The sequence below is a fragment of the Anastrepha obliqua genome, chromosome 4, assembly GCF_027943255.1.
Source record: "Anastrepha obliqua isolate idAnaObli1 chromosome 4, idAnaObli1_1.0, whole genome shotgun sequence".
In the NCBI taxonomy this organism is placed as follows: domain Eukaryota; kingdom Metazoa; phylum Arthropoda; class Insecta; order Diptera; family Tephritidae; genus Anastrepha; species Anastrepha obliqua.
The window spans coordinates 71,130,075-71,155,206 of NC_072895.1; the positions used below are offsets into that span (position 1 = coordinate 71,130,075).

The 25,132-nt window shown below is 35.7% G+C and overlaps 1 protein-coding gene across 1 annotated transcript; it reads left to right on the forward strand.

Annotated features, from left to right (window-relative positions):
* Nucleotides 1-635: 635 nt before the first annotated feature.
* LOC129246310 (uncharacterized) lies at nt 636-1,206 on the forward strand. The gene is made up of 2 exons (XM_054885021.1): nt 636-698; nt 787-1,206. The coding sequence occupies exons 1-2, from the start codon at nt 687-689 to the stop codon at nt 1,198-1,200; spliced, it is 426 nt and encodes a 141-aa protein (XP_054740996.1). The 5' UTR covers nt 636-686; the 3' UTR covers nt 1,201-1,206.
* Nucleotides 1,207-25,132: the final 23,926 nt, after the last annotated feature.

A 25,132-nucleotide genomic window follows, 5' to 3' on the forward strand; every position in this document is an offset into this window, starting at 1 on the left:
TTTCCTCACAATCGAATAAACCATACACATACATACATACGAGTATATACTTTTCTTGCTAAATTTTAAGTCGATCTACCACTCCGTATGTACTTTAATGTGCTTTGATCGAAATGTGTAATATTCATACGCTTCTATTACTTCATGCTGGCAAAGCGGTCTTTCTTAACTACTATCCAAACATTTTGTTACGCGAACGCTATAAAATAATTTTTCATTTACAGCATCTCTCTTTTCCGCAATTCAAATGCCTCAAATGCCAGCGTGAGAGTATTACGTAATACGAGTATTAACTAAAATTTTTTATTGTTGTAATGCCACTTAGATGCCCAAAACCACATGCATGCAACACATTACCTATTTATCAATGCGACACGCTTTGTTACAACTAAGAAAGTAAATCGACACACTGCCACACTTCGCTCACTGACAATTAAAGTTACAATGTAATCTTTTGGAATTCAAGAGCAAGCAGCTGCACTCCATTCCACTGGGCTAACTTGGTTTGAAAGTTTTATTTTTGTTTCGTTTTTGTTGGTTTTGAAGAAATTGAAACAAAAAGTCGATTACTGCTATGCTGTTAGGTGAGTGTATAAAAACCTCGGCATACTAAGAGGCTATTTACAGTATTGAAACGGATCTAAAGTGAAGCAGTTATACCAGAAAACATCAGAAAGTTTGAAGTTATGGCACATTTTGTGAGCTCTATTGAAATTTACTGCCAAAAATAGCAGCAAAAGTATTAAAAGCTAATTTTATTCTTTCTTTTCATTTCTCGTTTCATAGTTATACCTGTTTTCCCTTTTTGTGGTGTGCGCCCAGCTGACTGACGCTTCACACCACTCAGCTGAACATCACTCGGAGGTGTCCAAGCATGTGCCCGTCAAAGTCACCGAGAAGGTGCCACTCCACATTCCCCACCCAGTGCCTGTAAAGGTGCCGAATGTGATAAAAATAGAAATCCCGCATCCCTATGCAGTGCACCACCCAGTTGAAAAGGAAATACAAGTGCCGCATTATAAAATCGTTCCCGTCTATTCCGATGTGCGTATACCCTATACAGTGGACAAGCCATATCCGGTAGAGGTAGAGCGACCGTATCCCGTGGAAGTAGTTAAAGAAATTAAAATTCCTGTACCTAAACCATATGCTGTGCCAGTAACTTATTTCAACCATGTGGTGAAAGAGGAACATCATTAGGATTTAAGTGAACGAGAAGAAGATAATTTGAGAAAGACTTTTCAACCTATTTATATTCAAGTATTCATTTACTTTACTTATATAATAAATTGCTAGAAGTGTTTGTGTTTATAAAATTTTTGGCTTAACTTTTGCTTCTGTGCCAATTGGATGGATACAAAAAGTAATTCATTGAACGCCTCCGATGCAAATATTGATTCCAAACAATTGCATTCTTGATTTTCTTTTTTTTTGACGTGATAACGTCTTATAATTCGATTTAGCCGGCTGCACGCACGAAAAATGTGTCGTTATCTTGCTCATTCGTCGTTACCTTGCTCATTTGTCGTTACCTTGCTCATTGTCGTTACCTTGAATGAACTGCAAGCGAAAGCGCGAAACGAACGACAAAGCAAACAAACGGCAACGTTCGACATCTTGCTCTCTCCTACTTAAGTGAGCGTATATATGTATGCATATGCGCATATGTACATATATAAATTCACGTATTTGTATTTGCATATGCCTTCTTATTGATTATTATTAATTTGATTTACTTTAAGAATTTAAAATAAAACCAAGTTTGTTAATAATACCTGTTATTTTAATGTTATTATTATTAATTTTTTTATCATATATGACGGAAAAAATGTATGCTAATATTTACCACATACCTTATAAGATATGTTGTATACTAATATATGTATAAGGTGGAGGACAAAGCGTAAATATACTCAGTCTCATGGCTGAAGTAATATTTACACAGATTAATCTGCAGCATAGCAAAGCGTCTACGGCTCTCTTGTGCCGTAGGCATGCAAAACTGCAAACAAACCCACACATAATACTTATACAAGAACCATGGGTATGTCACAAGCGTATCTGTGGTCTAAGTGCTATGTCGTGGGGACAAATACTTCATTGTGAAGGGAATGTGAGACCGCGAGCATGTATTATCATGCCGAGGTTGATCGAACACACGATGTTAAAAGAGCTATGCTCTGGAGATATCGTTGCTGCAAAAATAAAGTACTTGAAAAGTGGGAACAGTGTCGAAGCTATCATAGTTTCGGCCTACCTACCCTACGACTCTTTACAGCCACCTCCTTCGAGGGAGCTAAGAGAAGTGGTCAAGTACGCAGAATCCAATAATCTGGGGCTAATAGTGGGCTGTGACGCAAATTCACAGAACATTGTGTGGGGAAGCAGCAAATGCAACCCCAGAGGTCTCAAGTTACTGGATTTTATCCTGTCATCCGATTTGGTCATCCAAAACACTGGTAACAAACCAACTTTTGTGACCAGAAGGAGACAAGAGGTGATTGATTTAACACTTACCAATAGGTCAGTTGGAAATCAAATCAACCGATGGCGAGTTTTGGAAGAGGACTCTCTTTCTGATCATCGTCTTATCGAATTCCGACTGGGAATTGACACAATATCAATACCTTCCGGTAGGAATCCTCGAAATGTGGACTGGGACAGGTATGGTGAGCTTGTAACAGAGCGACTACCAAACCTGAAAAAACTCAAATCAGCAGAAATGATTGAAGATGCTACTAAGAAATTAGAAGGTACTTTAATCAATTGCTTTGAGGAACTGTGTCCACTCAGGCAAAGCAGACAGGGGAAAGCGGTTCCTTGGTGGAACTCTGAACTGTCGAAGCTTCGTGTGCGGTCCAGGAAACTTCTTAATAAGGCCTTGAAGACCAAAACAGAAGAGGACTGGGCCAATCATCGACTTACACAGAGAGAATATAAGAAAAAAGTACGGCAAGCCAAACTTGAATCCTATAGAAATTTCTGTAGTAACGTCGAAGAAATGAGGGAAACAGCGAGACTTTGTAAGGTCCTTCATTTAGACCGCTCAGTAAGGCTGGATTCCATTCGAAAACCTGATGGTTCATACACCATTTCCAAATCGGAAACGTTTAATGCTCTACTCGAAACCCATTTTCCGGGTAGTAGAACTCTCTCTGAAGCTGAGAGTGGCATGAACAATGACGGTGGCAACGGTGGAACCTCTAGGTACAGCTGGTATATTGCTAGTCGGATAGTGACAAGGGAATCGATAAGGTTTTCCATATCTTCCTTTGAGAACTTTAAGTCCCCTGGACCTGACGGAATATATCCAGTAATGCTTAAAAAAGGAGGAGACAGGCTGATTGAGGCCCTGAAAAGGATCTTCACAGCCTGTCTTGCATTTGGTTATATACCATCCCAATGGCGACGCGTAAGAGTAGTATTTATTCCAAAACCAGGAAAAGATGACTATTCCCTAGCAAAAAGTTTTAGACCAATCAGTTTGACATCGTTCATGTTGAAAAGTCTGGAACGAGTGGTGGAGAAACATATTCGAGTGGGGGTATTGCCGAGAAGTCCACTTAGTAGAAATCAACACGCTTACTAGAGTGGAAAATCATGTGAATCAGCCTTACACGATCTTGTTAGCAAGATTGAAGCTGGGCTGGAAGCTGACGAATACACAATGGGCGTGTTCGTGGACATTGAGGGGGCTTTTGATAATGCCACTTTCGGCTCGATATGTTCTTCTGCCGAACGACACGGAGTTAATCAAGCCATTATAAAATGGATATACTCCATGCTCTCTGAGAGGCTGTTAACCGCTGGTGGGAGCGACGACGAGCAAATCACAGTCAGGGCCAAGCAAGGATGTCCCCAAGGGGGTGTTCTTTCTCCGCTGCTGTGGTGCTTCGTCGTAGACTCCCTATTAGCGGAGATGCAGGAACTCGGCTTTCACGTCCAAGCATATGTGGACGACGTCTGTGCGCTAACATCGGATAAATCCTTAAGGAGGCTTTGCACGAAAGTGCAGAGAGTCCTTGACAAAATCGATGATTGGTGCATGAGATAAGGTCTTTCGTTAATCCGAACAAAACAACCATAGTCTTGTTCACGAGAAAATGGAAATTGGATGGACTCAGTCTTCCAACTCCGAAAGGTGTGACACTTGGTCTTTCCAACGAAGTTAAATATCTAGGAGTAATCTTGGATAAGAAGCTGACCTGGGAGACACACGTTTCACTGAAGGTGAATCGTGCATTGAAGATTTTTCAGCAATGCCGTAGAGCCTTTGGCAAAACTTGGGGTCTGAAACCTGCTGTGGTCCTATGGATATACACGGCACTTATCAGACCAATCATCACTTACGCTTCTGTGGTCTGGTGGCGACGGAGCATGGTTAAGTCCACAATCCGGGAACTATACAGGCTGCAAAGAAGTGTATGTTTATGCATCACGGGTGCCATGAGTACAACCTCTGGTGATGCCCTAAATGCTATGCTTAATTTGCTCCCCCTGGATCTTAAGATACAACAGGAAGCAATAAAAGCAATGAGTAGACTCCATAAATATGGTTTCTGGCACGAAGATGGAACTACGGGACACAGAGAAATCTTTAAGTTGCTGTCGGAGCAGTATCCACTGTTTTTGGCACCTAAAGATGACCTGATACCCACAGTTTCATTCGGAAGGAAATTTGATGTCAGATTTCCATTGCGTGAGCAATGGAGCAATCCAGAATGCATGCAGGGAGGTTTGACGGATATTTTCTTTACCGATGGGTCCAAGACTGAAATAGGGTCTGGAGCCGGATGGTACTTAAACGACAGTTATAAGTATCACTATGCTATGGGGGGAATGGCAACTGTTTTTCAAACAGAAGTTTTTGCCATCCTAAAAGTAGCCGAATGGATAATCGAGAGGAGATGGAGCGGGAAACAGATTGGAGTCTTCAGTGACAGTCAGGCTGCATTGAAGGCCCTGGAGAACGCGAAGCAAACCTCAAAGATTGTTCAAGAATGTAAGAAGAAGCTTAATTCTGTCGCAAGACAAAACAGGCTTGTACTTATATGGGTTCCAGGACACTCCGGTGTTCAAGGAAACGAAATTGCCGACGAATTGGCCAACCGTGGATCAGCGGTGCCCCCACAGGGGCCAGAGCCAATAATCGGAATCAGTCCCGCAGGAATCAAGAATTGGATCAACGGCTATGTAGGCAATCTACATAAAGAGCGATGGTCCGATCTAGAACGCTGCAGAACTGCAAAGTGTTTTGTGACAAGTCCGAACAGAAAACTGTCAAACTTTCTACTAAAACTTAGAAGGAAAGACATTCGGTTGATGGTCGGCATCATTACGGGACACAACCCATGGGGTCAGCATATGACCACCATTGGAATCATCGAGGACCCGGTATGCCTGTCCTGCTTGGAGGAGGCGGATAGCACTGAGCACTTTCTCTGTGAGTGTCCTGCCTTTGCTAGAGCGCGACTACGGGTATTGGGCTCCGATGTCATGGGAATGAGTGATATTTGTTCTCTAAAACTGGAGGATATTTACAGATTCGCCAAAGAATCTGGAAAATTCTTACAGGGCTAACTATCTCTATCTCTGTCTCTATTCTTTCCTATCTCTTTCTCTGATACTTTTCTCCCTCCCTCCTTGACTATCTACCCCCTTTCCAGAGCTTTAAATACAATGGGCTTTTTAGCCTGAGTGTTTTAGGAGCCACCAAATCTCCTGGTGCTCCTTGGCTCGACCTCTTCAAGTTCAAATTCAATATATGTATATAAACATGCATGTACATATACAATTTCGCGCAATTTTCAAAAAGAACAAATCTATATGTAAAGATGCATACAAATCATATGGACATATCAAATATACGAATCTATTCCGCACGCAAGCAAATGTAAGCTAATGTGCTTGAACTGCAAGCGAGAGCGCGGAACGAACGACAAAGAGCACAATCGGCCCCCGCGTTCGGCAACCTTCGGCATCTGGCTCTGTCCTACTTGAGTGAGCATATATATGTATGTATATGTATGTATATGCGCATTTGCATATAAATTCATATATTTGTATTTGCATATGCCTTCTTCCTGTGTGCATGGTAATGAACCATTTCTCTGTTGAGAATAGGACGATGATAGAAAAAGTAGGAAGTGAAAGGGAGTGTTTCGAGTGTAAAGTGTTTTGAAAAAGGCAAATCGATGATGATGCCTTTTAGTGTTGTTGACTTATTAACGTCTGATGCACAATCGACATTGAAGATATCTTTCATGAATTTGATAAATGTTTCGTAATTTTTCACGTTTGCGTAAATATAACTTGACCTATTCGATTGCGATTCCATTTACCTCCTATATCCATACAAAATATCTATCAAACAAATAAAATTAAAATTTTGTTTTGAAAATTGCAACCATTACATCAGTATTTTCTTATGACGTTGTCACGTTAAACTATCGTCAGTAAACCGACTTTACAGACAACCTCTTTTTTCATTTAAAAAAAAGAACATAAGAATTGTGAAAGCCATATGCATGAAGAGCTATTTTTCGTCTTCTGATCATTATAAAAGAAATGTTCCGACTTTTTCCATCCAAATAACTAACATTATAACAACGTGCGTTGACGAGCTGTATAAAAACATAGAACAAATGTTAGATTGAAAAAAGCCATTTGGGTATGATGGCATAACAAATGCTACATTTTTAATCACAAACCTTTTCACTGTTAACTAAAATTTGGACATTTTCCCAAAATATGAAAAAGCTGGAGATCATTTTGATAGCCAAATCAGGAAAAGATGCAACGCTACCGTCATCAAGAGGACCAATCAGCTTTCTGCCTTGCCTCTTTTCAAACTGAAACTTTTTCAAAATGTACTGATATTTCAAAAAGTAGGCTTCACATCAGCTCAGCGCGCGCTGAGTTAGTAAACAACCATTTAAGGTCGCGAGATCCTTCTGGCCACAAAACCACAACTCTCGAATTTGGTGGATATCCTTACCAAGAATTGTCCGTTAGTTATCCATTCAGTGAGACTTGCTTCAGGATTGCTTCAAGTTCTTTCTACATAAGCTGTCTGGAGGATGAGGTGGCATCATCTAAGCGTCTTATCCTCAGTTAGCTCTCGCCGGGCTAAGATTCAAACATCTTTGCTCTCTTTAACACGTTCGCGGACACTAAAAATTTCAGGGAGCTGCAAAAATAGACAGGCAATTATTTTTGAAGCTAGTTGTAATATCCAAAATCTGATTATACATATATTATGAGAGTAGTCAGGACATTGTATTTTAACTATTATATGAAAGTACTTAATGAATCAAGTGGTCATTACTTTGAAATGCATATTAATTACAAAAACTTAAAGTTACATGAAATTAAATGAACAAAACTTGGCTTTAAAATTTGAATGCTGTAGCATTCAGGACATTTTGCATCACTATAAAAATGAATGCTATAGCATTCACGTCGGCGAACCTGTTAAATATCACACACCTGGTGAATATCTTCAACAGCTTAAAGCGGTTATCCTCCCCTCACCAAAAGCCCTACTTTCTCTCTCCATTCTGTTATTTTCTTTTCTTCCGGTATCGACTGGCGTGCCTCACGAAAGCGTTCTTGATTCAAATTTATACATTTTGCTTACATATGATATTCCCAAAAGTAGAAATTATTACCTTATAAATGAAAGTGCTTTGATTCATGAACCTATGTCTCCTTAAAGCTTAAGAATGAATCGGCCGATTTGGTTCATTATTTTTTTATGTATTTGAAGTCATAAGATTTGTGGTTGAGCAAGGTTGGATATTAAATATTTTTTTAATTGATCTTTTAGAGTATGAAGTGGAATACTGGTATTTTATATCATATCAGTTAAGTTATTGAATAAAGTGTCGCCGAAATATCGGGCCACGCACGTGCAGATATTCTTTTTGAAAGTCAATATACTTTTGAACCAGTGCTCAAAGCACTTTTGCCACTAAGAAATGGGTACCTCCAAAATGGCTTTAAGAGCTTCTTCAGGCGTTAAAACATGCTCACCTTAAATCAGGCCTGTAAGGCGAGTGACCTATTCACTCGAACTTTTGTAGGGCTCGAAAACTCTCTTGAGAGAGTCTATATGTGAGAAATCGCATTATCGTGGTGAAGGATTATTCGTCTTCGCCGGTTGGTTTTCCTTAATTCTCCAAAAACTCCCGTCAACAAATGGTTGGGTACGACTAAGTGTTGACTATTTCTCTAGTGGTACAGTTCTGACAGGCGCTCATTCGCTGTGAGGTGCTTCTTCCGCGCACAATTTTTATTGGATTGACCTCGTCTTGGAACACCCATACAGCTGATTGCTGCTTTATTTCCAGCTTATTTACATAAACCCAAGTCGGCACCTGGTACGATGTAAGAAGATATGAAAGTGATTTAAACCACCGCGGCTTAGTTTCTTTAACATTTCTTTACACTTTTTGGGCAATTATCAAATTATACGGTATTCAACTAAAACAAATCTTTTTGATTACCAAATCTTCATGCAATATTGAATTTATGCAGGTCCCACTAATGCCCAATAATACTTCTATTTTCCGATATGTCACATGACTATTTATTATTAGTTGACGCATAACATCGATTGTTTCGAGCCCAATAACCGTTTTTGGATGGCCTTCGTGCATTCCATCCTGTAAGGATCGACGACCGCCTTGAAACACGTCGTACCAGCTTTTCACTGGGGTGATGCTACAGCATCAAAAGAAAACTTAAGTCGATCAATGCACTGTCTTGATAATCCACGCCAAAAGTCGTAATAAATTACCGCACGAAAATTTCCACAAGCAAATTCCATTTTTTTCATTGGAAAAAGAATAAAGAAAGCTCGCAAGTGAATGCGGTATATGTAAAAATGTCAAATTACAACTCATCACACATGGTGTTGTAAAGGCGACCCTGTTAAAAGGCAACCCTCATATTGGGTAGATTTTTAGATATTAGAATTATATTTAAACTCGTTTCCCAGAATATCCAAATCATTTGTAATTCATTGAAAATATTTGTAAATGAAACATTGGTAAGTGCAATTTAATTGAAACTCAATTGGGAGTAAGCTACAGAACTTTCTTGAATATTAATATAAATATGGTAACAGGTACCGTGGTAACAGGTTCTTATTCAATCTCGTAGAAGATTTCCAGTCGGACCAAAATAAAATGTAATTAATTGGAATTGAAGGGTTTTTATACTATAGAAAAATTGAATGCAAACTCACACAAATACTCAACCAAAATGTAACACTGCTAATGATTTATGTCCAATCCAATATATAAAAAAAGAAAAATAAAAAAAGACATTAATAGCTAACTAAATATGGTTCAAGCCATAGAAAAATGATGCCAATTATCTCTAATGGCCTTCGCCACAAAATGGTCAAGTAACAAAGAATACTCTATTTCTGCAGAAGACTTATGTGATCTCAGAGCAGTGCCTGATAATAAATATCATTCATGAGAAATTTTCACAATTGCCATTTACGCAAAATCGCAGATAATTGATAAAATCTACAAATTCCAATGAAGTGGACAGCAATGTCAGATGGTACAGTGAAGTGGAAGGAAATTCCTTTTAAGCCAGCAACAATAAAAAACGCAAAAAAAAATTAACAACCATTAGCGCAACTTTTACGCTAGACCAACTATATCGATGAACACTAAATTCAAACTTCGAAGGCGAAAGGTACTGAAAATATTCAACTTAAGAGCATTCGCAAGTTTTATTTCCATTTGATCGCATTGCATTGCATTGCACCTTGCCAATGGCCGTCGCAACTTGCTGCCACTGCAGTGTTGTAAGTTCAGGTACTCAATACGAGTACAAGGTTTCTTTACTGTGTTTGTTGTTCTTGTAGCAGCTTATGGAAAACTACTAATAAATATGCGTTGTTGAGCCTAAGTGCGACTCAACTCAAGACTCAGCTTAGAACTCTGGATGAAAGTTACAAAGCGCAGTTAAGTAGAAAGAAACTTTAAGCCAAAAAAAATCGTAATGCACTAAGAAAATGGCGTTAAAAGTTTGTAGTGTGCTCTAAAAAGCACGATGGCTTAAAGACACGAGGGAATAACTGAGTGGAATGCAGGTGGGTTGTTATAAGTGCATCGCATAAGAGCTACGTAGATTTTTGGATGACTTTTTAGCCGAAATGGGTGGGGAGGCAAAGCCTAAGTGGTATTGGATTTTGCTTATAGGTACATATATAGGAACGAAATTAACTTTTTTTTGTAACCGTAACCACCAAAGTAAGCAGGTGCTGTTAAATAGCTAACTCAAAAATAATAGAAAATATACCAAAACATTACAGTTTTTTGATAATGCTTTTGAAAGAAAAATTTTGGTTTTGCTTCAGTTTACTTTTCATACTTTAATTTAGTTCCCAAAAATATTTGAAATAGCAAAGTAAAATAATGAAGTGAATAAGTGAAGTGAAAATAATAAGATTTGTATGATAATGGTTAAAACGCACCGAAATAAATTAATATAATAAATGTGTTAATATAGGGTTTTTCAGTAAGAGCGCTTCAACTTTTGAACTTTTTTGAATAAAACACAAACGGTTTGACTTTTTTAACTAATTTTTTTTATTATCGAGTTTGAACATATACATTTAAGTATGAAATTCGATTTGTTTTGCATGACCACCGCGTGCACGTTTTACGAAGTCCAATCGTTGAACCCAATTTTCGACCACTCTTTTGCATAAATCGGCCGAAATTCCAGCAATTTCACATAACCCCAAAGAAAATAGTCTAGAGGCGTCAAATCACACGAGCGCGGCGGCCATTCGACCGGTCCATTTCTGGAAATAATGCGCTCATCGAACTTACTCTTCAACAAATCAATTGTAGCGTGTGCTGTGTGGCTTGTGGCCCCGTCCTGTTGAAACCACATGTCGTCTAAGTCCATACCATTCAATTGCGGCCAAAAATAATCGTTTATCATTTCGCGGTATCGATTTCCATTCACAGTAACGTGGCAAACAGTGATTTTTTCGGGATGCAACGGTGCCTCATGAATCACGTGTGGATTGCTTTCTGCCCAGTAACGCATATTTTGTTTGTTGACAAAGCCATTGAGCCAAAAGTGAGCTTCATCACTGAAGATGATTTTTTGGAAAATTTATAAATTTTCATAAAAAATTTGCACGATTATTTTCATAAAAAATTTGCACGATTTGCAATCGTTGCTCAAGTGTGTAGCGTTCCATGATGAAATGTATACTAATGAAGTTTACAAATGACAAGCGAAAAATAAAAAATATTGCGTTGTTCGACCTCCCTATCGGAAAAAAGTTGAAGCGCACCTATTGAATAACCCTATATATTACCGCCTTTGGGGTGTCAACGCACAACGGGAGAGTGTCATTATAAAGTATTACAAAATTCTGGGTGACAAAATTCTGTAAATTGCAAAAAAAAATTAATTAAAATTCTGCTTTTCAAAATTCTGCATGTTTAATGCGAAAAATTCTGCTTTATTCAAGTTCAAGCTTCAATATTTTTTTGTGTTCTAGGAAACGTTTCTGTTTGCCATGCATTATGGTCATGCACTGACCAAAACTCGGGAAAATATTTGGAATTATTATTATTTATATCAATATAATTTTTATCAAACCAAACTAGTACATTTTTCATCATCGCAGTTATTAAGTAATGTTTGAAAGTAATTCGGTATTTCGCTTGGCGGTACGAAAGCTAAGCTTTTAATCATTAATCATTAGCAGTGCGAATTCCACCGAAGTCCCATATTTTTGAGCCAATCTATACATATAAAGAACATATTATTACTTAGTATACATACACAACCATAAAATAGGCTTTAATTACCTCTCCTTCTGAACCTTTCGCCATATTAGTTGTCCAAAATGGAACAAACAGCCGCGTAAATCAGTATTTGGGAAACATTGCTTAATTGCCGATATGATACCCATTTCGAAATCGCAAATTATACGCTGAGGGCATAAATTTAGTTCATGGTTACCTGCAATCGTCAGCAACTCGTTAAAAACAGCGACATGCTCATCAAGCAAAAAACGAGAGGCACGATTTCGCCATGTACTCTGCCATGTATGGAAAAAAGTTGCCTCATAACGCGAGGAACAACATGGAAAGTTCCATCAACAGCCCAGCAGTCACTGCTAGTCAGTATTTCCAATGAAGATTTTGTCCCCAATATTATAAAAAATTCATCATCGACCCACTTTTCTGCTAAGACAAAAAGCTCGCCTCCAAGAACAGATAAATTAAGTGGCATATCAGTATCGTCTACAGTTTTTGGTTCTTTCATGTTCCATTCCTTTTTTCTAGTCCGCATTATTTTACTTTTTTGGGCCATTTTAGAAGGTAAAGCATCATGGCTATCGCTCGTAGTTAGCACAATGGTTTCTCGAATTATCTGGCTAGCCGGCAAGCATGTTTTTTTAAATAACTCTTTAAGCTTTATATTAGCATCGCGAACAAAACCTTCCACTGTCTCAGGGCTATGGGTACGAGTATGTACACCGGACCTTTTAATCACACAATGGATACCGTCTTTTAATTCAGTCACCAATCGAGATTTACAGTGACACGCTATTCTTTTGGAATACGACGAATTATATGTCCTTTGTTTTGTTATTCTTTTTATTATAAATAATAGAAATACCCATCAACACTCAACATTTCCTTATTTTTATTTGTTTTCAAAATTCTTATTTCGGACATTTTTATCAATATAATATTAAACCACGCTCTTTCACAAAAAGTCAGCACTTAAAAGAAGGTAAACAAACAATATAAGAACCGTTGTGGACAGGTGTGGTGAAATTTTAATTTCTCATTTGTGATAGAAGTTCTCATCTCCAGGTAATATTTGATTGCAAACATATGTACATACCAATGTACAACTGCTGTCAACTATAATTAATGTAGGTATGTACATATGTACGAATATGTTAAAAACAACAACATATATATATATTCTATTCTATTCTATTCTATTCTATTCTATTCTATTCTATTCTATTCTATTCTATTCTATTCTATTCTATTCTATTCTATTCTATTCTATTCTATTCTATTCTACTCTATTCTATTCTATTCTATTCTATTCTATTCTATTCTATTCTATTCTATTCTATTCTATTCTATTCTATTCTATTCTATTCTATTCTATTCTATTCTATTCTATTCTATTCTATTCTATTCTATTCTATTCTATTCTATTCTATTCTATTCTATTCTATTCTATTCTATTCTATTCTATTCTATTCTATTCTATTCTATTCTATTCTATTCTATTCTATTCTATTCTATTCTATTCTATTCTATTCTATTCTATTCTATTCTATTCTATTCTGTTCTGTTCTATTCTGTTCTGTTCTATTCTGTTCTGTTCTATTCTATTCTATTCTATTCTATTCTATTCTATTCTATTCTATTCTATTCTATTCTATTCTATTCTATTCTATTCTATTCTATTCTATTCTATTCTATTCTATTCTATTCTATTCTATTCTATTCTATTCTATTCTATTCTATTCTATTCTATTCTATTCTATTCTATTCTATTCTATTCTATTCTATTCTATTCTATTCTATTCTATTCTATTCTATTCTATTCTATTCTATTCTATTCTATTCTATTCTATTCTATTCTATTCTATTCTATTCTATTCTATTCTATTCTATTCTATTCTATTCTATTCTATTCTATTCTATTCTATTCTATTCTATTCTATTCTATTCTATTCTATTCTATTCTATTCTATTCTATTCTATTCTATTCTATTCTATTCTATTCTATTCTATTCTATTCTATTCTATTCTATTCTATTCTATTCTATTCTATTCTATTCTATTCTATTCTATTCTATTCTATTCTATTCTATTCTATTCTATTCTATTCTATTCTATTCTATTCTATTCTATTCTATTCTATTCTATTCTATTCTATTCTATTCTATTCTATTCTATTCTATTCTATTCTATTCTATTCTATTCTATTCTATTCTATTCTATTCTATTCTATTCTATTCTATTCTATTCTATTCTATTCTATTCTATTCTATTCTATTCTATTCTATTCTATTCTATTCTATTCTATTCTATTCTATTCTATTCTATTCTATTCTATTCTATTCTATTCTATTCTATTCTATTCTATTCTATTCTATTCTATTCTATTCTATTCTATTCTATTCTATTCTATTCTATTCTATTCTATTCTATTCTATTCTATTCTATTCTATTCTATTCTATTCTATTCTATTCTATTCTATTCTATTCTATTCTATTCTATTCTATTCTATTCTATTCTATTCTATTCTATTCTATTCTATTCTATTCTATTCTATTCTATTCTATTCTATTCTATTCTATTCTATTCTATTCTATTCTATTCTATTCTATTCTATTCTATTCTATTCTATTCTATTCTATTCTATTCTATTCTATTCTATTCTATTCTATTCTATTCTATTCTATTCTATTCTATTCTATTCTATTCTATTCTATTCTATTCTATTCTATTCTATTCTATTCTATTCTATTCTATTCTATTCTATTCTATTCTATTCTATTCTATTCTATTCTATTCTATTCTATTCTATTCTATTCTATTCTATTCTATTCTATTCTATTCTATTCTATTCTATTCTATTCTATTCTATTCTATTCTATTCTATTCTATTCTATTCTATTCTATTCTATTCTATTCTATTCTATTCTATTCTATTCTATTCTATTCTATTCTATTCTATTCTATTCTATTCTATTCTATTCTATTCTATTCTATTCTATTCTATTCTATTCTATTCTATTCTATTCTATTCTATTCTAATTAACGCGCAAATGTCTCATGTGGTAGCACTTTTTTCGGTGCAGCGCTTTTTCTCATACAATTTCATATTCATATTCTTATATTTTTTCGGTTATTTGTTGTAAGTTTCTCAAATTTCTAGATTTTCTACGCGAAAGCCAAATACGAGTTCCTTAGTTTAAGAACTATATGATACATAGTTCTCTGATTAGTCCATCATTCCATTGCAAGGATTTTTATATACGGTTTCTTATACTTTTTCAAAATCGTTTAAGTAGTTTATCTAAGTGTAGACTTATCGTTTTTTTTTTTATTCTTAAAGCATGTAGAGGTGCATATTTCTTTATAACTTACTTAAAGAAGTAGTATTCTGATTTGGTGTATGAGGATAAATTACATAAATAGAATTTTCCATTATTTAAGCTTTAGTAGTATGGCGGCCGCCGTAGACGAATGGTTTGGTGTGTGACTACCATTCGGAATTCACAGAGAACGTAGGTTCGAATCTCGGTGAAACACCAAAAAGAACAAAAGGTTTTTTCCAATAGCGGTCGCCCCCCAGTAGGCAAATGCCAACCCTCCGAGAGCCCAGAGGGGCTAAACTGAAAACTGTTGATACAGTTTTTATGACAATTCATTTGTGAAAAGTTTTTATTAATAAAATTTATCTCAAAATATTGAAAATATAACATTTTTAATCGTCAACAGTTCAAGCAAGCGAAATGTGGGAGAAAATTAAGCTTGCATTAAAAATAATTGGCGTTGAAGTATCGTTTTGGGTGTACGTACCATTAATATCAGTCGACTACCCTAATCGGTGTTACCATCAATTTTACTTTAATTTAAATTTATAAAACCCATTACCAGCTAACGCAGTGATACCAGCCAAATGACCCACATAACCACAAATACAAGTCGATGTATATATAGTATATAGTGCACCAACAAAAAAAGTTCTGAAACACAAAATCTCTGGCAGTTAAGCAGAGTCACATGTGATAGTCATTGTGGCAACGTGGTTTGAATGCAATGAATTGTATGTCACCTGTGAAGATAAACAAGGCTCTAAAACTGAGTATTTATTTATGTGTGTGTGACCACAAAATTTTATGTATGCAAATTGCTTGCTGCATGCAAATAAATTCAGTTTGTTTTTTATGGAAAAAATAGAGCGCTTCAGACTTCAAATGAAATATGCAATTGCAGTTGGTAGACAAGGGAGCAAAAAGTCAAAACCTTTCGTATACGTAGAGGTGTGCCATATACCTTTTATTATATGTGCATGTATGTTCCATCAAGGCGCGCAAACCCATTTATTTGAATTGCCATGCAGGCGTGTGCTCTTATTATAAGTGTTTGAGCGCTTCAGTATTTGATGTGCAAACAAAAAGAAGTTAAAATCATTTATTTACTTTTTGTTGTTATTTTTTTTTTAACGGAAAGAAATTATAGTGTGACCAACAAATTGTCAGTAATGTGCAGTAGAACGGAAATGAAAATGCACGCGCCATAACGACACGTGCGCCCACACAAACAGCCATACACGTACGCCCACACACGCATGCAGAAATCTGTAAAAAGTAATTGCAGACAAAAACTAGCTTACATAAATGTCTGGTCGGAAATCATTTGCGCAGGTACATGGAGTGTGTATGTATTTGTGAGCTTGCATGTGCTACCTTTAATTTATATGCAGGCAGTTAAGTGTAATAAAATTTGTGCTGATGGCCGTGGTCAAAGCGTAAATAGCAAACTGGCAATAACGTGCAGGAGCAGCGGAAAAGCAACGGGCAACGAGAGGGTGAGTGCTTGGATATGAATAAATTGGCCAGAGAGCGAGAGAGAGAGAGGAAAGACAGATTAAGTTTTTGGAGTGGTTAGACGGCATTGTGTTGGCCGGCGGTGAGCTGTGCGCGGTGGATAATATTTCTTACTGACCAGCGAAGTGATTAACCATTGTGGTGTAAGCTAAATGCGCATATGCACGGGTACGCATACATATGTATACTCATGAGCATGCCCAATAGTAAAAACTACTAGTAGTTCTGGAATACTTTACGTTGCAGCTGCAATAGTTCGCATTCCAGGTGATACTTTTAACTTTGCGAAGTGCCAGTTGCTTGCATCCGCACCATTTAATTAACTACCCAAACCTAGTCTAAGTCTAAGGAGTCAACCTAGTCTTATAGGTGTGAATGAGTAAGTCCATTTTATACTCAAACGGTTTTATCTCATTTTGTGATGCAAATCAATACTTTAGATGAGTTGGAAAAGAAGAAAAAATTATCACTTAAATGTTTTAAAAAATCGTGCTAGGAGCTAAAGTATTCCGAAAATGTTTTTCTTGCCTTTAAGTTGGTTATAAATATGCATATAAATATGGGTTTATTTTTTAAAGTTACATGTTGCAGAATGTTATTTATTCTGAAACTAAACCAAAGCAATCTCAGACAAAATTATTAAATATTGCTATTTAAAAATATAGTAGGATCAAAAAACATAATAGAAGATTATATTTTGCATAAGCCTCCAATTAGACATTTTTCAACTAAAACTAGATGAGTCCGTTTCAAACCAGTCCGATTATTTACAACGTTTATCAATTCATGATATCTGCGAAACAGTTTGACGTTTCATTGCAGAGTATTTATCTATTTATTTATGTCTATATATACTAATAAAAGGTGTGTCAAAATTCATCCGAAATTAAAATATGTGCAATAAGATGTGTTGAAAAAAAATATTAGAAGATCAACTTAATAGTTTAGGGTAGCACGTGCGAAAATATTACCTTTAAATAGTTGAGTAATATTTCTACAAATTTCACTATGTGACAGTGAAAATAAAATTGTAAATTTTGTTGAGAAGATAAAGATGCTCAGAGTTTTGAATTGAGCCTGTGCACTTCTTCCAGTATACTTAAGTACGTATGATGAAATAAAAAAGAGGTTGTCTGTAAAGTCGGTTTACTGACGATAGTTTAACGTGACAACGTCATAAGAAAATATTGATGGAATGGTTGCAATTTTCAAAACAAAATTTTAATTTTATTTGTTTGATAGATATTTTGTATGGATATAGAGAAGGAGGTAAAAGGAATTGCAATGGAATAGGTCAAGTTACATTTACACAAACGTGCAAAATGACGAAACATTTATCAAATTCATGAAAGATATCTTCAATTTCGATTGTGCATCAGACGTTAATAAGTCAACAACACTAAGAGGCATCATCATCGATTTGCCTTTTTCAAGACACTTTACACTCGAAACACTCCCTTTCTTTTCCTACTTTTTCTATCATCGTCCTATTCTCAACACAGAAATGGTTCATTGCCATGCACACAGGAAGAAGGCATATGCAAATACAAATATGTGAATTTATATATTATATGTACATATGCGCATATACATACATATATACGCTCACTTAAGTAGGAGAGAGCAAGATGTCGAACGTTGCCGTTCGTTTGCTTTGTTCGTTCCGCGCTTTCGCTTCCAGTTCATTCAAGGTAACGGCAATGAGCAAGGTAACGACAAATGAGCAAGGTAACGACAAATGAGCAAGGTAATGACAAATAGCAAGGTAACGACAAATGAGCAAGGTAACACTAATGAGCAAGGTAACGACAAATGAGCAAGGTAACGACACATTTTTTCGTGCGTGCAGCCGGCTAAATCGAATTATAATACGTTATCACGTCAAAAAAGAGTCAAATGTCTCCTCAGAGCCGCAGTAACTAGCGAATATTTTTTTATGAGGAGCTCTTTTGTGGCAGAAATACACTCGGAGGTGCGCCCTTGCCTTATTCTATCACTAGGTACTTCCGAATGGTAAGCATTGCTAAGAAAAATAGCTGTTAAAATCCCTATTAAATATTAGAAAAATTAAAAACTTTTCAAAATATTTTTTAATTTTTCTTTTCGTTTACCTATATTTTAATGTCTTATATCCCATAGAGGCAGCTAAATAGTATTTTTTGAATGACTTACACTTTTTCTCCGAATAGATAAATATTGTACAAAGTTTGTGGTACATATAGGCTTCATCCTACAAGAGTTTTGGTCTAAGTCCATATTATGAGGATCGAACTTTCTAGACTTTCTACTATGCTTCTTCTACACTTTCTACTTGGACTCGCAAAATAATATAATTTTAGTTTGACTGCAAAAGAGTACGGCGAATTCCGTACAAAATATGGCCAGAATATTGATTACTTCGTCGTGTTGTGAAAAGGGAAAAATAATCGAAGACTTTAGGGAGGAGACTGACTTAACGATTGTGAGCCTATTTTGGACCATACTTCTTAGAAAATGAGGCTAGTCAAGTGATGACTATTACGGGTGTTCGATGCCGTGACAAGAAAACCAATTTCACTCTACCTAAGTTAGATGATATTGATGTAGGCGATCTGGGGTTTCAATTAGACGACTCTTTTGATGGACTGAACTCCGTAAAGCAACTCTTTTACTGCATGAGGCATTTTCCGATTGCGTTCACTTCCGTTTCGGGGTCAAAATTAATTTCCTAGATGATGTTACTAAACACCACTGGATTTTAAGGTACCGAGCTATTTAGAGTAAAAAGTACATGCCGGTGAGCACCTTACCGACGTTTGTGTTAGGAAAACATATCTACTAGAAAAACCGTGAATGCCATTTTATTGATCTACAATAAATAAATAAATAAATGGATAAATAAATACTTATATATATTAGAATGCAACTCTATTCTTACAAAAACACTCGGTACTGGTACTCCAATGGACTGATTTTAGAGTACTTCAAAAAATCTTATTATTTTGATTCTGTCGATACAATTTTGAAACATTTTTATGCATATATTTTGTGCTTAAACTCTTTTATCATCTGAGGATATTTTTGAAAGAACTGTTTTTGAGAACCTATCTTATTGATAAAAAACTTGATTTATGTAGGTATTCTCAATTCAGCCCAGCTTACATAAATTTTAATATTTTTCTGAGGAGTCTTAGAATTTTTTTATTCCGGTAGAAAAATTACAACTTTTTGGCAGAGAGGCGAACCCTAATGAATTTTAAAACGCACCTTTCAAATAAATAGGGCGAGTTTTCTACTTAATTTAAATCTTGAGTATATTTCGGAATACCCTTCACATACATAATAGCTTCCTACATAACATGCGCACAACCTGCTCAGTAGTTCACTACAAATCAACAGCACACAACACTCACTTGCCTTAAGCGACTATTTGTTCTTCAGCCGATGGCGGGATAGTGGGCAGTAGTTACATAGCAGCGATTGTTATTCTGTTGGCAGGTCGGTGCGTTTGGACATGCCACAAAATGTCTGCTGACCATTGCAGCGCCACTTACTGCCGCAAACCATTCAATTTAAATGACCGTAAATCTTAATTTCATGGCGCGTGCTTATAGTAAGCGTAGCTCCCCCCTCCTTTTCTACAGCACCTAGGCACAAAATGGTTTGCCAGTTTGTAAAGCAGAGGAATACAATAAAATAAAAAATCAAATAATAATAAATGGAAAATGTTGAAAAATAATTTTCCGCACATGTCGGAAAAGCCGAGGCGTACACGAAAAGGGTATGGGGTATAAGCAAAGAAAGGAAAGTACAACTGCAATTACAATTGCGAAAGGAAAAAAAATTATAAAATTGCTAGTTGCAGAGCGGATGTATAGTTATTGCAGTGAAATTCCACTTGGCGCCACATCCAACAGCAGCTTAGCAGTGGCAGTTTAAGAAGGGGTGCTGTTGGAGTTTCAGAGTGGGTATCTGTAAGTCGGGGCTTCAGTGCAATATTAGCCATGTATATAAAGGGTGATTTTTGAAGAGCTATAGGAAAGTTTTTAAAAACCACACGTAAAATTTAGAAAAATCCACAAAATTTGTATTTAAATCGATAGTACAGTCTATATAATTTAATGTTTCAAGATTATTTCATGCAAATATTGACCGCGAATGCGCTTCAAATGGTCCTTCCGCTTAGTCCAATTTCGGCATGCTCTTTCCAATGTTTCACATATAAATACTTTAATATTGTCTTCCAATGCGTTAGTTGAAGCAGGCTTCTCTGAATAGACAAAAAATAACCATAAGGCGTTATATCGCACGATCTGGGTGGTCAATTGACAGATTGACAGATCCCGAACGTGAAATAAAATGTTCACCGAACTCGCCTCTCAACAAGTCCATTGGTACGCGTGCTGTGTGGCATGTGGCACCGTCTTGCTGAAACCACATTTAATGCAAGTCAAGCTCTTGCATTTTGGGCAAAAAAAAGTTGGATATCATTTGACGGTAGCGCTCACCATTCACAGTTACGTTACGATTCGCAGCATCTTTGAAGAAGTACGGTCCAATGATGCCTCCAGCCCATAGACCGCACCAAACTGTGACCTTTTCTGGATACATTGGTAGCTCTTGCAATTCTTCTGGCTGATCTTCACCCCAAAATTGACAATTCTGCTTATTTACTTACCCGTTGATCCAAAAATGAACTTCGTCGCTGAACACAATTTTTCGACTTTAAACTTTCTTAACAGAACACGCATTTTTATAATAAAATTCAATGATTTGCAGGCGTTGTCCGTTTGTAAGACGATTCATGGTTAAATTATAGACCAAACTGAAGATGTTTGACAGTGAAACAAAACAGTCAACGTGCGTCAGCTGTTTAAATCAACTATTTAAAAAGATACTAGCTAAAAAATCACCCATTATTTATATATATTTTTTGTTCGCGTCAGAATATTTGCATGCATTTTTACAGCCATTTGCATTTTCAAGGTAATTCTCTTTAGATTTCTCTCAAGCGTATAAACTTAGTATCGGTGGGAAATTAATCGCAGAAATTAAATGACTGCACATTTTCACTGCATTTATGATGAATTGCCTACTCGTGGTCACGTGCCTCTAACACACAATGGCTAATAATTATACGAAGTAAAAGAAATATAAAAGCCAACAAGCAAATTATAATAGCAATGGCTACTTTTATATATGCAGATGTTTTATTCTCGTATATATACCTTAATGTATATAAGAATTTACCTACGTTTATGCGGCATCCAATTGACATATATTTATAAGTATCAAGATCAATACGGTATCACGATCACCTAAATTGCAGTTGGAAAAAAGACAGTTTTGCACTGGAAAAATAGTGGATTTTTCATGGCGCAGTCGAAAAGAGAATGGAAACTAGGAGTGGAGCTGAATTGAAGCGAGAGCTTGAACAATTAATGCCCCATGCTGAAATGCAATAACGAGTAATCCTAGCAACCATCTAACAATGAATGACAAAATGAAACCGGGGACGTAGGATCGCTCCTTTCGTAAGCATTTTCACACTATGAATGGGGCGAACAGCTAGTAGTCGATGGAAGTAAAATCTGCCGAATACGGTGGATGTGCGAGCATTGAAGAATTGGAAGTTGAAGGTTTTCGAAGTTGTCGTTGGTTTGATTGACTTGTCAGACAGAGTGTTGTCTTGAAAGTGAGCAAATGCGGCACCCACTTTGAACAAAGCTTCTCATAGTCAAATGCTCATGCAATATAAAGCCAACACGTTCTTTTGATATCTTTAAATTTCAACAAACTCACTTTTCAGCAACTTCACTTTTGAAGTGATTTTGTGGATTTTTTTATGTTTTCTCGTGCTACCCCCTCATTTGGACGTTCACGGCATTGCGCAACATCGGTGTCTCTACGACCACTATTTTAAGTCAGCAAACCATCGTTTTATTGTTGTTACTGATAGAGCGGAGTCCCCATAACTCTTTTTATAAGCCATTGCTTTGCTTGAACGGTACTATTTCCCATCACGAAGCAATGTAAAATTAAAACACGAAATTATTTTTGTTTTTGTCCATTAAAGTTAGTACTAACTGAAAAAGAGGTGAATGTAATAAAATTAGGTCCGGATCTTTTTAGCTCTGTGTTAAGATTAGTTTTAAGCACAAGCTCAAATATTTGTTGACTAAACCAGCAAGACTAAAATGTATTATGTGAAGAAGTTTAATTTTATTTAGCCAATAATTTGCAAAAGAAAGTTAAAAACTATTTCACACCTTCCCGTTCTGCTTAAAAAACAAGCTTTCTTAACGAACTGTATATAAGAATTTTGTAAAAAAAATGTTTTTTTTCGTTTTTGCATAACTGTTCAGGCGCTCAATATATTTATATTGAAATTATTTGCTTCTACCAAACACCGCCAAAGGGTATTTGCATTTGCATTTCCATTGCAATTTTCATTTTTGCCACTTGCTACCTTGGTGTGCATTTTTCTGCATGTGTCGCTTCTCTGGTCATTGGCTGCAAATGCCAACAGTCGACTTGCCAAGTTGAGGTCAAAAAGTTGCGCTGTCATACAAGTAAAATGTTGTTTCCATTTCTGCTTTTTCTGTGATTTTCTCTCGATACTTTCCTTATTGCATTACAAAATCGTAAATAGTACAGATAGAAAAAGCTTTAGTGACGTTTTGTTTTTCACTACAGAAGTATTTACTTTCTACCATTAGGTAAACACTAACCCTTGTTTGGTCACCATCTCTGCCAAGTAATGTCCAGTAAAATGTGTTGAAGTTGTTTTTGCTGCCGAATATATTGCATCATTCTTGCCAACTTGGATACTCGTGTTTACTTATATACAGTGGCAGTTATTACCAGAGTTGATTAAATATTTTTTCCCACTTGCATTGCTGTTGACAGTAATTACATTGCAACGAAATTACTCTGACACTCTGCCAAGTCGTTTGTATGTTAAACAGTAATTTTGATAATGAAATGGAAGAAATTAAATAAACTTTTTTTAAATGCATGCAGAAACTTATCAGGCTTTGAATATGAAAATTCTGTCAAAAATGAGCGGAAAATGGATAATTTAAAGATTCCATCTGAAAAGGCATTGTCAAATTCCTTAAAATTTTCACATTTTTAATCATAAATTTGAGAGAAATATCGAGAACACAGTTTTAAAGCCGATTGAATTTTGGAAATTGTTAAAATGTAAGTTTCAAGTAACTTAAAAGTTAACTTGATTTTTGGCAAATTATTTTTTGCTGGCCATGCTCTGTTGTTTCTACAATATTTTACAAAATGTTGAGCATTCGATACACAGAGAAAGGCGCCAGGCAACCTGAAAAAAATTGTCAAAATTCCGCGGAATTTTGGAGCTAACTGAAACTTTGACTTTATTGCATTAGAATGAAATTGACTATTAACTGCATACTCGAAATTTTCCAAAAATTCTGATTCAAGAGTGTGAAACTTTGAACAAATTATCTTTGGTATTTTTTTAATTTTCACCAGGTTTAAAACTTAAATTTACATGGAGTTTGTAGAAGAATGAACCATATTTTCAAAAAAAAATATTCAAATTAAATGCGGACTAAATAAAATTTGCCTCAGATTTTTAAAAATATGTCTCAAAGAAAATTACTATATAGGAGTGTAGACATGATGATTCACAATAGATGGGCATAAGGATCTCATCTATGGTTAACCTTTAATTTCCATATAAAACGGGTAAACAGAATTGTAAAATCCTGCAAATTCTCTGACTGAAATTTCTCTTTGTTTTACTATTTTACTTTGAAAAAAATGAAAAAGCATATTGTTTAATGTCGATCTCAATAATGTATTTTTACGTAAGCTCGTTAGATTTAGTTTAAGTTTAAAAAGTTTAGTGGAGGCCGAATAAATGTGCTTTCTGAAGCAAACAAAAGTCTGATCCTTTGAATTATATAAAAGGATGCTAATAAGCAATTTTCATTTAATGCCTTAAGTTGATTTAAGAAGAGCATTATCCACTCGCCACACGCTCTCTATATGTGCTTTAATCCTCTTCCAGAATAATTCACCACAGGTAAGCTGCATCGTTGACATGATTTTTTAGTCGCTAGCCAACGACGCACTTGCGTATCAGCACCCACGTCACAGTTGACATTTATGATTTCGAGGTTGTAAAAGACGATAAAAATGTCAGCCTGGAAATCCAACGCCGAATCTCTCTTGCCAACTAGTGCTACTTTACACTAATTAGGCAACTGAGTAGTAAATTACGCTCTCGACGAACAAATCTAACACTCTACAAGACTCTCATCATGCCCATCCTAACATATGCACGATGACAACATTCGATGAAGCGACGCTTGGAGTATTTGAGAGAAAAATTCTACGCAAGATTTTTGGACCTTTACACGTTGGCAACGGCGAATATCGCAGGCCATGAACGATGACCTGCATGAGCTTTACGACGACATAAACATAGCGCAGCGAATAAAGATCCAGCAGCTACGTTGGCT